The 15862-nt window shown below is 40.9% G+C and overlaps 1 protein-coding gene across 1 annotated transcript; it reads left to right on the forward strand.

The window, feature by feature from the left end:
- The first annotated feature begins 513 nt into the window (after positions 1–513).
- Positions 514–10506, forward strand: LOC136428888 (homeobox-containing protein 1-like). Its single transcript, XM_066418706.1, has 8 exons — positions 514–628; positions 2180–2312; positions 2885–3240; positions 4134–4330; positions 4899–5126; positions 6551–6646; positions 7473–7642; positions 8762–10506. The coding sequence occupies exons 2-8, from the start codon at positions 2193–2195 to the stop codon at positions 8882–8884; spliced, it is 1290 nt and encodes a 429-aa protein (XP_066274803.1). The 5' UTR covers positions 514–628; positions 2180–2192; the 3' UTR covers positions 8885–10506.
- The last annotated feature ends 5356 nt before the right edge of the window (positions 10507–15862 follow it).

A 15862-nucleotide genomic window follows, 5' to 3' on the forward strand; every position in this document is an offset into this window, starting at 1 on the left:
AATAAGGCACGCAAATTCATCTTAAATGGAAGCGTCCTTATATAATCACTTGTTAGTCATTAGTATAAATTCTCTAGTTGAGGGTTCATATTTTTTTTTAATAACTTGTTTCACAAACCGTGACATGTTTTCACTTTTACATGTAGGTCAAATGGTTTAGCAGTACTTGTAAATTCAATAAATCAGATGTAATTTAAAGTTTCGGTTAAACCAAGATTTTACTATATCCTAATAATGTATTGATGCATATTCAGATGATTTGTTTGGGCTGCGTTATGCACAACATAGCTTTTCCTACTCGGTTGATGCCACACGCAAAGCCTCCTAGGCCTACAACTGAATATCCCTTATAATAAATACGATCAAACGGTTATGCAAAAAAAATTAATTCCAAAAATATGTTTTATTATAATCAAACTTTACTTCCGTTTTATTTATACCGCCGCTTGAAATGGCATGACCCGGCGCATGACGTCAGCTTGTAAAATTTAATTATATTCCCTCCCGGTGCCACTTGCGCGCTGGGCGTTCAAAAATATTGACGTCCGATTTAAGTATCGTCAAAATTCGGACTTTTGCGCGCAAAACGCCGAGTTTACAAACTTCCTTAGCATCCGCCGACGAGTGGGTAAGTTTATGCACGCACTGCTATCGATTTAAACCCACAAATCGGGGGTTTATTTACAAAAATTACAGATAATAGTCGACGTCGCCGGGGGCGGGCGCCATATTGAAGAAAGGTCTTGGCTGTTTAAATTTAATCCTGTTTTTTCGGACAGCGCGGCTTCCGAGCGGTCGACATTGCGAGATTTGAGCAGGGATGGTCACATACAGCCCTTCCCTTCAGTCTTTCTCACGTTTTAGCGACCAAAAAGGCGATTTCGTGCCTAAAATCGCGCCGTACGCTGCGTATTCTGGGCCAAAATTGCACAGGGGGAATTCAATTACTGTTAATAGCTTTAGCCGCTTACGGCTGCTTAATATTAAATAGGCGATACCATCTGGGCAACCAATGGGGGTGGACACGTTTCGTGACAATAAATTCAGCCTCACGTCCGCTTGGCGCAGCTTTGCTAGAAATAGTTGCGTAACAGTTATGATGTCAACTGTACCGTTAACACTTATAACAAGCTAAAAGCACGTTTTCTTGTGTAGTATTAACCGATACCAGTTGAAATTGCGGCAGACGACGTGGTGGAAAATGCATGGCGCAGAATCAATAGAAATACTGCATTGCAATCAATAGGATCGGAATATGATTCACATAACTCTCAGGGGTGACTAAATTGATGATTAGAAAAGAGTGAAAATTTGTCTCTATTACTGTCTGCATGACTTACATTTGTACAACAGCTTTATTTGACAGCTTATGAATAAAATTAAGGCTACAGATGGGGATTTCTCTGCATCTGGCTTTTATCATAAACCATCCCCTGAAACATAATTTCTCAGTAACATATTCCGCAGCTCAAAATCATGAAAACAATTATGTCCATTTTATATGCCCTTTGTCATCTCACAGATCTTAAAATGCCATTGTTGTGATTCTTAGAAATATTTCTTCAAAGCATTTGCCTGTTGTTGAAGATACTTTAATGTAGTACACATTCAAGTCATGATGTTTTTATTGAAAAAAATTATCCTAATTCAGGAATTTTATATTTGAGCTGGACCATGTATAAAGTTTGATATATGTATGCAAAGCACATCTTAATTAGGTTAGATAAGCTTGTATGAAATTATTGGTAAGGATTGTTGTTTTTTTCAGTACAGAGATAATCATACATAACGTTAGCTCTACTTTGTAGATGGTGAAGTTTTGCAGAAGTGATTTCAGCTCACTCAAATAGTATGACAGCTTACCTAATGTCTCACATTTTTCCCATCCAGTTTGATGAGCGTTAAAATGGTCGCTATGGGAACTGAACCCTGGATTACATTGCATGGTTACTGAAGTTTTGCAGGGACAATTGTCAGCTTAAACTTCATTGTTCTGGGGGCTTGTTCATTTAACCTCTTACAATTTTCCTATCCAGTTTGAAAAGTGTTAAAATGCCCACTACGGGAACCAAACCATGGTTTTAATACACTACACAGCGGAGTGTTGCGGGGATAATTTTCAGCTCCCTTTAATACTTTGGGATTTTCCTAATTTTACATCTGATATTTCTCCATCCAGTTTGAGTGTAAAGATGGCTGCTACGGGAACCGAACCCCGGTTTACGCTGGAGCAGCTGGACTTGCTGATGCGTCTGCGGTCCATCCTCCAGAGACTCCAGCAGACCGGCCTATCACAGGACAGCATCTTCCAGGTAGTGATGTGTAACCTTTTTTTTCTCTCTTTTTTATTGACTTCAATTTCACCACAAAGTATGGCTCATAAGAGCCACTCATATGTTTTGGGTTACTCAGTACTGTTCTGTCATGACAGATGTTTGTTCAACTTTGACTTGAAAAGTTTAACTTTAAGGTTGTAGCCATCAGGTAAACAATCTCGAGGAACTTTATTCTATAGCAATGTAGTTCTAGGAAAGAAGCTTCTTGCCGAGTTACTTAGATTCGCCACTTTGAAAAACAGTGGGTTTGAGAGATCTCTAGTGCAGCATCACCCCCAAACAGGCCCCCCAGCCCCAGGTATGCAGAGTTTAGTTATACAGGTGGACGTTAGGTTGGAGGTCTGTTTGGACGTATCATTTCATAATGGCGGAATGATGTACCCTAGCTGGTGGAATATCATGTTAACTTTATATTTACTGTAACAGAGTTAAGTTTAACGTTTAATACTTGAGTGTTAGTCTATTAGGGTACAGTACTTGATACACTGACATCCAGTATTTTGCACCTTGCCTGTACCTAAATGATTTTTACACATCCCTACTTCCAGGCCCTCGGCACCATGCAGCGTATAGAAACCGTGAACACCGGCATCTACGGCATGTCACCGCAGGTCAACCACGTGACCATCCAGCCCCAGCTCACCGCGGGAAACCCGCCGCAGTTCATCCAGACGGGGCAGAACAACCTCTTCCCTGCGACGTCCATTGTGACAGTTCCACAGGGGGTGGTGCTGGCCAACGGAACAGCCCCGCCCCCTCCACCTGCTGCTGTGGTGAAGGTGGATTCAGGGGGAGGGGCAGCGGCTACTGGAATGCTCCAGGCCAAGGACATTCTGAACACAGATACATCAGCCGAGCCAATCACAGAGGAGGACTTGGAGAAACAGGTGGAGGAACTGCTTGGGTAAGACATTTTTTTGGTCTGCTATCTCCCGTTCTGCTTGTATAATCCCAGCATCACATTGTTTTGTTTTGGCACATCCCTGAGTTTATTTGGGTTTCAATTCGAGGTTGCACATCCTCACGCCCTCAAGTATAGCAACTGTTTAGCCAATCACAGAAGAAGACTTGGAGAAACAGGTGGAGGAATTGCTTGAGTAAGTCATTTTTTTGTCCTTCATGTCCTACCTGTACAGTTCAAACTGAGTGTGTTGTTTTGTTTTGTTTTAAAGCCCTTTATACATGCAGTGAAAACTTCCAAAGACTCAGGACCAGTAAACTCTGGTCTGAGGACAGGTGGCCGCTATAGACGGAATTCTTAATGCTCTGTCAATAGGGAAAATTATCTAAGGGTCCACCCAAAAGTTGTCACATTGGCCAGGTTGTCCTTATGTAGAGGTGGTCACTTGTAACGTTACAGGTCTGACTGTAGTTGGGCTGTTAGTTGCATCATTATGCAGTCACAATGGAAGAAAAATGCAGAGTGTTAATTTTTACATCACATGCATGGTTATGTAGGCTGTCCTAGATTGGCATTAGGCTAGCAAGATGAAATGGGACTAAATGAATTCTCAAACTGACAGTAAAGGAAATTGAATAAATGCTCATATCTTATTTCATATCTGATGTTCAATTACAATGACTTGTATGCACAGGTGATACATATGTCAACTTTATAAAATATGGTTTATATGAGAAGCAGTACTCCAGTCAGAAGCTCTGAAGAAGGTGTCTGACAGACACCGAAACGTCAGCAGGTGAGATTACCTGGTTGTGAAAAAAGAAATTCCAAATATCCTATGTTCTACCAACCTGATGAAATTATTTTCGGAAGGATTTATAAAATATCTTTTCCAGCAAAAACATCATGGATGTGAAAGAGGAGATCAACAAGTTCCTCCATGTCAAGGGCATTCCCCAAGGTCGTCTGGCGCAGGCTACAGGCATCAGCAGCAGCTACGTGTCGCTGTTCCTCAAGCAGGGCCTGGACATGACGGCCATGAAGAAGCGAGCCATCTACACCTGGTTCTTAAGGCAGAAGCACAGGAAACCAGGTAAGAGCAATTGTCAATCTTATCATTTCAGCAAATCTTCTAGATGTCTTATTAAAAACATTAATGTTTATATTATAATATTCTATTTCTTTGGTGGCGAGGAGAGGAAAAATAAATAAAAAGTCAATAGATCTTCTTATTGAAATTACCAAATTAGCTGGTTGAACAAAACAATTTTAGTGCTACATGTACTGGGATTTTGAAGCCAAAACAGGTAGACTGATTTTTGTTAGACTGTTTAGTCTACTGTTGAAATATAACATCATTTCATAATTCTCAGTAAGTCCTGACTGCTATCTGTGTCAGACTGGTATCAAATTTATATGTGTAAGATTGAATGTCCATGCATGGATTTATTTAAGACTATGATATACAATGTTTCTGTGTTTATCAGGACTTCACTCATGTATTCAATATTTTTGTGTGTATCTTTGTTATATTTCATCTGACCCTTGACGTTTCCCTAGTGATGACTTCAATGAAAAGCAGTCAACAGACCAATTTGAGTTTTTCATTAACATATAAATGCTAAAACAAACCAAACAAATAAAAACCATGGTCCTCCCAGGCCCCCTTCCCAACGCCGGCGGCTGGAAGTGGCAGAAGAAGCGTTCCCTTGACGACCCGGACTACGATCCCGCCCACAGCCCCGGCAACCAACGCCGCGGCTCCAAATTCCACTGGCCTCCGTCGGCGGTCATGATCGTGGAGAAGTACTTCCAGCAGAACCCTTATCCAACCGAGGGGGAACGGGACGAGATTGCTAATGCCTGTAACAGTGTGCTACAGAAGCCAGGTAAGTTAAACGTCTAAATGGATGTTCCCACACCCCTATCACAGTTCCCACACCTTTGTGTACAGTTTCCCACTGAGAGGGAAAGGGATTAGATTGCCAACGCCTGTAACAGTGTGTTGCAGAAGCCAGGTAATTACCATGAAAAAGGGAGGTATCGTTTTTGGCCAGTGTGGCTATACCCCATTGAGGGGGAACGGTAGGTTAAGCTCAGTGCGAGCATTATTCAGCACCAAGGACAGGGATGGTAAAGTCAGTTTGAACATCATTCAGAGACAGGGATAGTAAAGTCATATGAACATTGTTCAGCACCAAGGACAGGGATGGTAATGTTAGTTTGAACATCATTCAGGGTAAGGATTGTAATGTAATATGAAGATCATTCAGCACCAAGGACAGGGCTAATGATGTTAGTTTGAACATCATTCAGCACCAAGGACAGGGATAATAATGTTTGTTTAAACATCATTCAGGGATAGGGATAGCAAAGTCAATTGAACATTGTTCAGCACCAAGGACAGGTATAGTAATGTCAGTTTGAACATCCTTCAGTGATAGGGATAGTAAAGTCATATGAACATCATTCAGCACCAAGGACAGGGATGGTAATGTCAGTTTGAACATCATTCAGGGTAGGGATGGTAATGTCAGTGTGGAAATTAAGCCCCACTGGAAGTTTTGACTGGCCTATATGTAGTTGGTTAGCATGGGTGCCATCTTCCGTAGTACTGCTGGCTCTGAATCTTTTCATTTAATTGCTCATCCATGGTTAGCAAAAAAGATTGAGCCAGCGGTTCACATGTACTAACATTAACATAAGTCCACAGGGGTACATAATTCTGCAAAGCTGAAAACATACATCCAAACAGATCTCAAATTCAACTCCCCCCATTATAATGTACTCCTATTTATCTAAACTGTGCATACCTAGGGTGTGCTGCACTAGAGATCTCTCAAACACACTGTTTTTTGAAGTGCTGGATTTACATGTATGTAACCCGTCAAATTGATGTTAATGGAGGTTACAATGGAGGATGGCAACCAGGCTGATAGTATAGGTATGAAGGCTGTGGCAAGTCTTCAATAATTCCTGATGCATTCAGTAGATCTCTTTAGACACATAATTCTTTTTAATGACTGGCCAGGGCTCGAAAATAGTGGGTGCAAGTGCACCCAAAATTGAAGCTGTGCACCTAATTTTTGACTTTGGGTGCACCAGTGTACCTAGATATTTCTTTTACACTATGGGGTAACGATACTATAATTGTACACTAGTATACAGAATATTCTTGAAATGTATGTATCAGAAAAAGCAATAATACCAGTGTGCCTATCTCCACAAATGAATTTCGATCCCTGCTGGCTGTTATGTAATACATAGCTATATTACATTTTTTTAGTTATATGTTTGATGTTCTTTTACTCAGGTGAGGATTTACCTGCCTACAAGCTGGTGAGTCCAGTCCGAGTCCAGACTTGGTTCATCAACAGGAGGAGAGAGGCCAAGATTAAACAGCAGCAGGGTGGGTCTTCCTGTACACAGTAACATCTGCTAAGTAACATAATTCCACCTGATGAGGGTACATAATTCCGCCACCCTGAAATGATACGTCCAAACAGATCTCCGATCCAACGCCCCCCAGTATCCTGCACTCCTGTATATCTAAACGGTTGAAACCTGGGGGGTGCTGCAATAGAGATCTCTCAAACCCACCCAAGTGGTGGATTTTTGTAACTAGCGGACTAATATCAATGGAATTACATCCGGTACCATATAACGTTTTTGACATCCCTATATATGTTCTAACACTCAAATGATCATGAGGCTAAGGGTTAGGGTCTGCAGCTGCTGTATGTGCATGAACACACCTGTTACAAAAATTGTAAGAAATCTGGGGACAGCCCTTAATGTTCCAGCACTTCTATATTGGTGTTAGGGATGTTGGAAGATTAAGGGCTTTCTCCGGACAGGATTTCTTGCAATTTTCCTACAGGTGTTTTCTTGCACTGTACATGCTGTAGTTGTATCCTCTCAAAACTGTCCAAGATGACCACTCAGGGGACCAATGATATCTGGTCTATGTGTACAGATGATCACTATAGATGGGATTCTTAATGCTTGTGTCAATGGAAAAAATTATCAAAGGGATTGCCAAAAAGTGGTTACATTGGCCAGGTGGTAGATGTGTAGACTCTGGTCATCCTGTGTAAATCCAGCAGGTTGGCTTTGCTTTATGGTAAATTCAGGCGCTAATTATGGGCTACAAATAATGTGGAATTGAAATCGTTGATTACGCACAATGGAAAAGGTCATGCAGGCCCCTTCTAATCGTCGTTTGTATCACATAGAACAATACGCAGCGGATAACGTCACCCGTCAGTCTCCGCGGCTGGAAGGAAAAGCGACAAGTTTTCACGAGGAGAGCGACATGGACAGCGAGTCCGCAGAGTCTCCCTCCACTGGAGCAGCTGTCAGCACCGGTGAACAGAACCAGCTCCCTGCCAACAGAAATTCTGAGGTAATACTTGATTTGATTTGACTTGATTTATTCGCACATTTTAAAATCATTTTGTATTACATAATAGAACAAGAAAACATACATGCTGGGGGAAGAAAAAAAGCCATAATGGCTTATACAATGTCTTCCCCCATCTAAATTAACAAAAAAATAATTTAATAAAAATAAATCTAACAATTCATAACATAATTATAGTAGTAAATGATAGCAATGACAAATCAGACAATAATAATAGTAACAGAATACTGACAAAATAGTAATTGGTTGCATATAAAGATTATACATCAAATCATAGCATAACTCGACACCGAAACAATAGAGATTAGAGAGCCAATCGCAGTTAACAAAATAACAATAATATAACAATTCATAACATAATTGTAATGATAAATGATAACAATATCACATCAAATCATATGATAGTAGTAGTAACAAATGATGAGAATATAATAATTGATTGCATACAAATATAAAAATCATATATTACTTGGTAAATACATGAAATGTTTTATGTTCACGATGTTTGTGGTGAACTCTTTACCCAAAACTAAAAACACCACAAAAATCCTTTCCATTGTGCAACTGTAGTGCTAACTATTGTTTTGAACGCGAACTGAAAATCACGGCAAACATGCCATTTTCTCCCTACCGCGAAATTAAATCCCAACAAACATTCCTACTTTTACAGTAGTTCCAATGTTATCAAACAGTCCATTGAATTTGTATACTGTGAATGTATTTATATTTGCAGTAGGAGGGGAAATAAGGTTATCACAATGTTTAGATCTAAGTATTGCATTTGAAACAATTCTGATACATTTGAATTTTGAAAAAGCATATTCATGGTGACTGTCAGAGGAAGAATGGAGTCCCAACTTAGAAGGATTCTTAGCTCATCATTTAAGCAAGTGTTAAGGCCATACTAGTTTAATTTTTTGTTCTTGGATTTGCATATCTGGAAATGCATTATGGAGTAAATAAGGCGACTGTCACATTCAAATTTTTCTCCCTGCGCTCGTTTTTGTGATCCGCTTGCTAATATTTTCACCACAAAATGCCACAAACTAGATTGGTCTGTCCTTGATACACATTTTTCCTTCTTCCCTCCACCCCCTCCAGGACATGGACCCTGCCCGGCTGGAGGCAGAACTGGCGGCTGTCAATCACTCCATCATGGTGCTCGTCAACCAACATCAGGACGAAGAAACTGAGGAGAAGAAGTTCAAATGGGAGGTTTCTTAACCGTCTCCCTGCTAAGTGCTTGCATATGCACTCAAAGGTATAAAGGATGCAGCCAAAGCTCTAAGGAGCAAGAGGGTTAACAACAAACTTTATAATAAGAAGTCTCCAAGAGAATTGTTGGATGAATTTTTTACAACTTCTCAACTCTTTAGTTAGTATCTCACTGATTCAAAACCAATTCTAACACATTGTAGCTATGTTAAGAGACACTTTTAGACTGTGCCTACCATAACTAATTATAAAAGTAGGTTTTAATGTTAGATAGAATATTTTCAAAAAGTTTACCACAAACTTGATTAAACTAATTTTTATGTAGATGTACAACATTATGAATTTATTTATATGAATATAACTGCTAGTATTCTTACATATGTGACATGATATTTCCATCAAGGTTTTCTAAGGTCTGACCTTTTGTGCAAGTACAATATGCTGAGATCTTACAAACTAAAACGTTTTTCAAGAAATTGTAAATACTCAGTCTTTTGTCAGTGGTACATGTGTATTTATTACATCCCTTTGTATATCTATCATTTTTGGCTAGCAGAGCAAGTGGTATATATAAAGTGTTTTTAATTTATATCATTTATGATATACTAAGTTTTGAGTAGAAGCAAGGTTACTTTCCTTTATTTATTGTATTTAGTTAGTTTTGATTAGAAAAAAGGATACTTTCCTTTTCATTGATATTACTGTATATATATATGATTATGGCTTCATAAACCAGGTAACATCAGTATACCCATTATATTCTACAAAATGTGCCTATGACAGTATTCCTAATGCACAATTTTCCTTTCAAGCCTAGTAATGACTTCTCATACAAAGTGTAAAATTGTTTTTCTGTGATTCTGGATCGATAGCTATGTATTGTAAGATTTTTCCATGATTTGAATCAGCAAAAAATGTTAGATTTGTTAGGCTTATGTGTGTATATAGTACTCAATGAATTAGTGATATGCTGTTTCCTTTGTAAAGGAAGAGGTCAAATGAATTGAAAATTGATGTACATAAAGTGTTTTCTTGGTAAGGTTTCATAAGTTAGTCAGGTATAAGGACTTGCCTTTAAATAGTATGATGACATTTTGAAGGGTGTCAATCTTTCCTATGTTTATGAAATTCAATCCAACAAGGAAGTCGTTCTTGGGTCGAAAACTAAAGGTTTAGTCTTCACAAATGGCTACTCTCAGCACAAGGCCAGCAAACAATGTACTATAATGAGAAATCTTGTTAATTCTTAGAGGCAGCGTCACCATAATTACAGTCTTTCCAAGTGACTATCCTTTTCTGACTGAACTTTTTGTTTGAATTAACTAAGCTTTCTCCACTTGGTAGAGAAACATATAACGTTACATGTACATGTTACCATCATAATATGTTCTACCATGCAGTGGAAACTTGAAACTAGCTATAGAATAGATAGCTATTTATTCACTGTATCTGCAGATACGGCTTGGAAATTGTTCTTGGACATTTTTGTTGAAATATTTTACTTCTCCAACACAGAGAGGAGTCATTTGTACATTTTGCCTGAGGCAACCAACTCCTTGAATGTACTTTTGTATTGCCATGATGGTAAAACCGTTCGTGCAATAAAGTATGTGCATATATGTATATCAAGACCACATCGCCTTGAGCATTTATTTATCAAGGAGGGGTATGGGAGTGTAAGTTACAAGTGTTCTAGTTTGTTGAGTGTTCTTATCCGTACTGACGTAACGAAGTCGAAGCTACTAAATACAGACATTAGGTACATTGCCTGAGCCTTTCAATGCTATGATGACTCATTCGAAGAAGAACAAGACAACGAAGAAAACGATAAAGAAGACTATAATAAGCTCTCGGCAAGAAGAGACCAACGACTATAAAGATTTAGAGTGATGCAGGTTACGAACAAAACTCCTCTTGTGGCTCAAGCTTGAGGCGCTGTTATGTCGGGCATACATCAAAACATCATAACTACAGTATCATTGTCATTGCCAAAACATTGGCCATGTTTGCAGCATGAACAGCCTATGATGTTCTAAGGATATATTCCTATATATTGCCTAGCTAAAGATGCAGAAAAGACTGAGACATACCGCATCAAATAGATATTTTAGTGGGATCACAAGCCGTTTGATTTGATAAATTGTTGCTTTATCCGTAAAACGACATGCATATCTTTGACCTCTTCACGGAATCAAACAACTCTCAACACAGAAAAACGAATGATATACCAAAGTAGCCAACAGCACTATATGTAGAACTATTCCAGTGCGTACACAAGATCTATTTCACCTAATTCCGATTCCAGCCTCAAACCCATATCCTTTGTTTGTCCCCAGCTTCACCCGCCCCGGTCAGATCCCGGCCCTTAGCTGGAGTGGTATGCACAGGTGGTCGCTTCTTGTCCGTCACACGGGAGGATCGTTGACACAAGGGCTTAATTTGTGTGCTCATACAGATCACTCCATGGGGTGGTGTGGAGACAGTACGTGTTCTTCTAAGTCCTGGACACATGTACGGGCTTCACAGCTCCATAATTCACCTCTCTCCTGTCAGAAAAAGTAAACCCGACAGGTGTTTTTAGCTAGCCTCTATCTACCAGGCTATTGGCAAGATAGACAACATGTTTCAGAGAGGCAAACTGTGCTCCTATAGTGGACTAACTCCTCTGGCATGTTATCTATCTATCTGGCCAACTTCTACTCTTTCCAGCCGGTAGAAGCTAGTTAAGTCCCTGTTCTAGCGGCTTTGCTCCCGACCACTCCCGGTCGCTCCTCTGATCGCGTCCAACCAGAATATGACTTTTCAGATTTTAATTCTTCAAATTTATACTCTTAAAGACTGGGAAAGCTCGTAAGGCCATGGTCGGCTAGTACTATGTGTGACTGTTGTCACAAGTGCAAGTTCATTTAAGTGACGCTGAAGAAGAGTGATGGATGTCACTCGAAACGTCCGGAAATTGAAACCGAATTTCTATCCAATTGTAGAGTTTGAATTCTCTGTATATGTTGTCGCAAGTGATTTTAGAAAGAAAATCACGACGTGGTTTGGTTCATTACCTTCGCCAAGGAGGTTTTTTTTTTTTGGCTTAGTGGTTCCGCAGAATGTAAGGGTGAGCAGTTCACTGGAAAGAAGGACCATTGTATCTACTGCAGCGTACAGCTTGTTATATCGACCTACATACTTTCCCCCTCTTGAAAAAGCTAACAAGGGATGGACTGAGGCGAAGACAGTTCTCTTTGACTCAAGAAAGTTTTCCTATCGTATGCGTTCACACAAGAAATCGGTTTAACTTTGCTACTTATCAAAGGTTCCTGTACAGGTGTACAGTTCATCACGCGCGTAAGAACGACCCTTGTAGCTACTGTATGTTCATGTGGTGTACAAATAAGATCTGACCTAAATACATGTACAAAACATGTACTTGTCTCCTCTTGAAAACGTTAACACACACACTTCACTGGAGGTTGCGCGACTAAACATTTGACAGATCTAGATCGCTAAACGAAGTTTTAGACAAAGAACGATTCTTGAGACATGTTGGTTGTTTTGTTGTCTTTTGATTCATGCTTTTTAACCCGAGTGCATCATATTCCAATCATAAAACCAAGGGGCACACAAATCCAATTCTAGTCGCTCAGCGGTCGCACAGCGATTACCGTCTGGTGGGAAGGAGGGAAAAACTGAAGAATTGACAGTAATTGCTTTTTGCGACTCATGAAAGTCTTGTACTATCATCTTTGCTAACAAAGCAAACTAGTCGACGGTCCACCGCTCAGAGAAAGAGGTATTGAAACCCGTATGCAAGTTTTATCCCATTGGCGTGGTGCCTCTGCAAATTCTGCTACTCACAATCTCCTGGTCAACTGGTGACCCCTGGTCAACTCTCCGGCCCCTTGTCCCGTGAATTACAATACTTGTGTCCACACATCCGGCCTGTATAACTCTTGTCGTTAGTATCAACACAGTGATTAATCCGAATCGCTGCCTGAGCAAACAGTCCGGCCAACCTTACAAGTACCGTAGCCTCGTCAGCAGGATCTGCGGAACGGGCTTTCGTATAATGTGACAGCATAACTCTCATAACTCGAGAAGGATTTAATGGATTGTCTAGATATTTGATATGTGGGTAGGTCTTGATGAGACCTCACAGTCTTTAGATTTGGGCCCCATAGCGGCGTGTTGCGGTACTGCAGCGGAACGTCCAGTTTTGATATCTCACGGTGTCATGCTGTGGTCGTGATTTTTGAGTGATAAACAGCTATAGCTTCTATTTGTATATTACTTATGATTGTGTCTGGTTTGTTGCAAAGCTCCTCCAGAAACAGAATGCAATCAGGGCTAATGTACATCCAGGAAAACGTACATTATATAGTCCACACTAGCCCATCCCTAGAGCCTGCTAAGGAGGCTACAGGTGGTGTTTGACCTGGCCCATGCCACCCCTCCGGACAATGCCGATGTACGTTTCCTGAGCTCGGGGGAAAGATCATTATTACTGGATGGGAGGTGCCTGTAAGTTTGACCAACTCTCTTGGCTATTTGGAATCTATCGTAAAGGCGAAAATAAGTTTGAATCATAGGAAAGCCAGCAAGACAGTTGACACTGTATTTGCCACGCTGGCTTGAACTCACTCGGTTTAGTTCATACACTCCATGAAATATGTCAAGCGAACGTTCCCGGGCTAAAGAAAAAACTAACTACCCACTTGTGGTAAACAGTGCGCCAATAGTGAGTCCTTTGAGCTGTGGACATCCCTCTGTATCGGAACGACAGACGAAGAATCGGTTCTGATTTTCCGACCATTTTGGCAGGATTTGAACAGCAACTCAGCTGGGATACTTTGCGACTTCCAGGACCTTGTGTGGTGTGTGCCAACATATCAGGTACAGATCTTCCTTTCTATAATCCTTTGGTAAACTGTGGACAGGACAGGAAAGGACTGACAACTACTACACGCTTTTGTGGGGAGTCCTGTGAAACTTACAGTCTAGAATAAGGAGACGGTATACGTACGTTACGCTTTCATTTCTTCGTAACAAATCGTAGCGTCAACATTTTCCCTGCCTTCACAACGAAGTTACTTTATCTGCTAGTAAAATGTTCTGATTCTAGCGTCGCCCCTATGTATATCTCTTAACATTTCTTAACATTCGTACCGTAATACATTATTCAATGGTTAGCCGTTCTAAACTGAAAAATGCTGACCAAAATGACAATGTGACACGTACAACTATTGCTTACTTGAAAAACACCGTTTATTTACACATGATCAGCGGGGTGGCATTCGTTATCATCGTAGCTTATCGATTAGCTGTACTTTGCGCCTTTCTGACCATCTTAACACGTCAAAGTAATCACTGCAGACGGCATAATTGGATTGACGATTACACTCTAAGTGCGTGTGGGTGACTTGTCAGAGATAATGCTGTCTGACAACGACGCTATGCGCTTATATTAGCCTTCGTTGCAGGCTTCCCCACGGCGATTTTTCAACTTATCGGGGCCAGGTTCTTTGGCTTGGGGGCCGTATCTGCTTGTGATCCTGTAACCGCTGTGTGGAAAGCCTGCGCTTTGTCGCCTTCAGCGGTTACAGGATACGGTCCCCAAGCAGATACGGCACCACAGCCAAAGAGCTGGCCCCGATAAGTTGACCAAATCGCCGGGGAAGCCTGCAACAGAGGCTACTATATAGCTATGCGCTGGCGTATTTGCTCTGGGACTGTCATTCACGAAAATAATGGCGGCCATGTGACCAAAGCGATCAACAGAAAGAAGAAAGCCGACAAGTTTGGGCTCCGTGTATCGCTACCATGGTACAGGGGGTGTATAACGGTACGTTTGCGCCCATTTCCGTCACAAATACGACAGAGGGGCTCGAGTGTCGTTAGATCTAAGAAGAGACCCCCTTTCGCGTTCCTTTCAAGTTGCGGCGATCGATGGATCGAGGATTTTACAGTACGGTAAAGTGAAAGAATACTTCGTGTGCTCCATTCCGAATCAGATGCTTCCAGGACAAACAAATGAGAAAGGAATGTTTGAAAACGAAGGACCAACACTGGCCACATAGCACCTATCAAGGAGGTTTAAAATCAAACATTGTACCTATCTGTAGACGTCAGAACTGGCGTGAGTTATCTATTGACACAACCTGACCACCCATGCAATGGTGTCTTTTATCATGATAAGGAACTGTTTGAAAGACGGAATCACCGGATACACGATGCCCTTTGTCTTGTTCATGTAGTTCCAGCGACATGTTTTATCGTTTTATCGCGGTTGAGTGTTGACTGAGCGCTTAAGTCCGCCATTCATAAATCTTGAGTAGGAGTTGTGTGGTCACCTTTTGTGTTCGTGTGTAAAGAGGTCAAGGGTTCTTTGAGGTGAATGTGTGCAGATACAAGACTCTGGTAGTCTCTACCCGCGACACGTTGGCGACCTCACTGCGACCTCATTGGATTTGTATTACCCTTGGCTTTATAATGGGAATATCATGCAAAACGTAAGTGGAATATCATGCAAAACAGAATTATGAATAAAAAGACAACAAAACAAACAAACTGACAAAGTGTTAAAAAATTAGGCTTTTATTCGATGAAATTCGATGAGAGCTCGGTCGCAGCGAGGTCATCAACGTGCCGCGGTGAGACAGGGACTTAGCTACGCTAAATAAAGGGAGACTATATGCCAGGGGAGTTTGGCCACAATAGGGTTTCATTTGACAGCGCATGGAAATGTTAATCTTCCTGCGGACTGACTTTCCTTGTCAATTCGATTCCCCTTTAGGCCGCCTGTCCCCTTGTTTCAACCGCGAACTTAAACTGCCGCGAACTTAAAACCGCCGCGAACACTCTGTTAACTCCCCACCGCGAAATCAAATCTCCGCGAACATTCCCCCTTTTACATCACAGTATAATGGTTATAATTGATCATACAATGCACTATCGTTGCCTCTTGCCGTCTGAATGACTTCTACACAGATTTAAGGC

Source organism: Branchiostoma lanceolatum, chromosome 2 (assembly GCF_035083965.1).
Source record: "Branchiostoma lanceolatum isolate klBraLanc5 chromosome 2, klBraLanc5.hap2, whole genome shotgun sequence".
Classification (NCBI taxonomy): Eukaryota; Metazoa; Chordata; class Leptocardii; order Amphioxiformes; family Branchiostomatidae; genus Branchiostoma; species Branchiostoma lanceolatum.

Coding starts and splice junctions, on each gene's coding strand:
- LOC136428888 (XM_066418706.1), top strand. CDS start 2,193: ATGGCTGCTACGGGAACCGAACCCCGGTTTACGCTGGAGCAGCTGGAC. Junction 5,127..6,550: donor CAGTGTGCTACAGAAGCCAG/GTAAGTTAAACG, acceptor TCTTTTACTCAG/GTGAGGATTTACCTGCCTAC. Junction 7,643..8,761: donor CTGCCAACAGAAATTCTGAG/GTAATACTTGAT, acceptor CACCCCCTCCAG/GACATGGACCCTGCCCGGCT.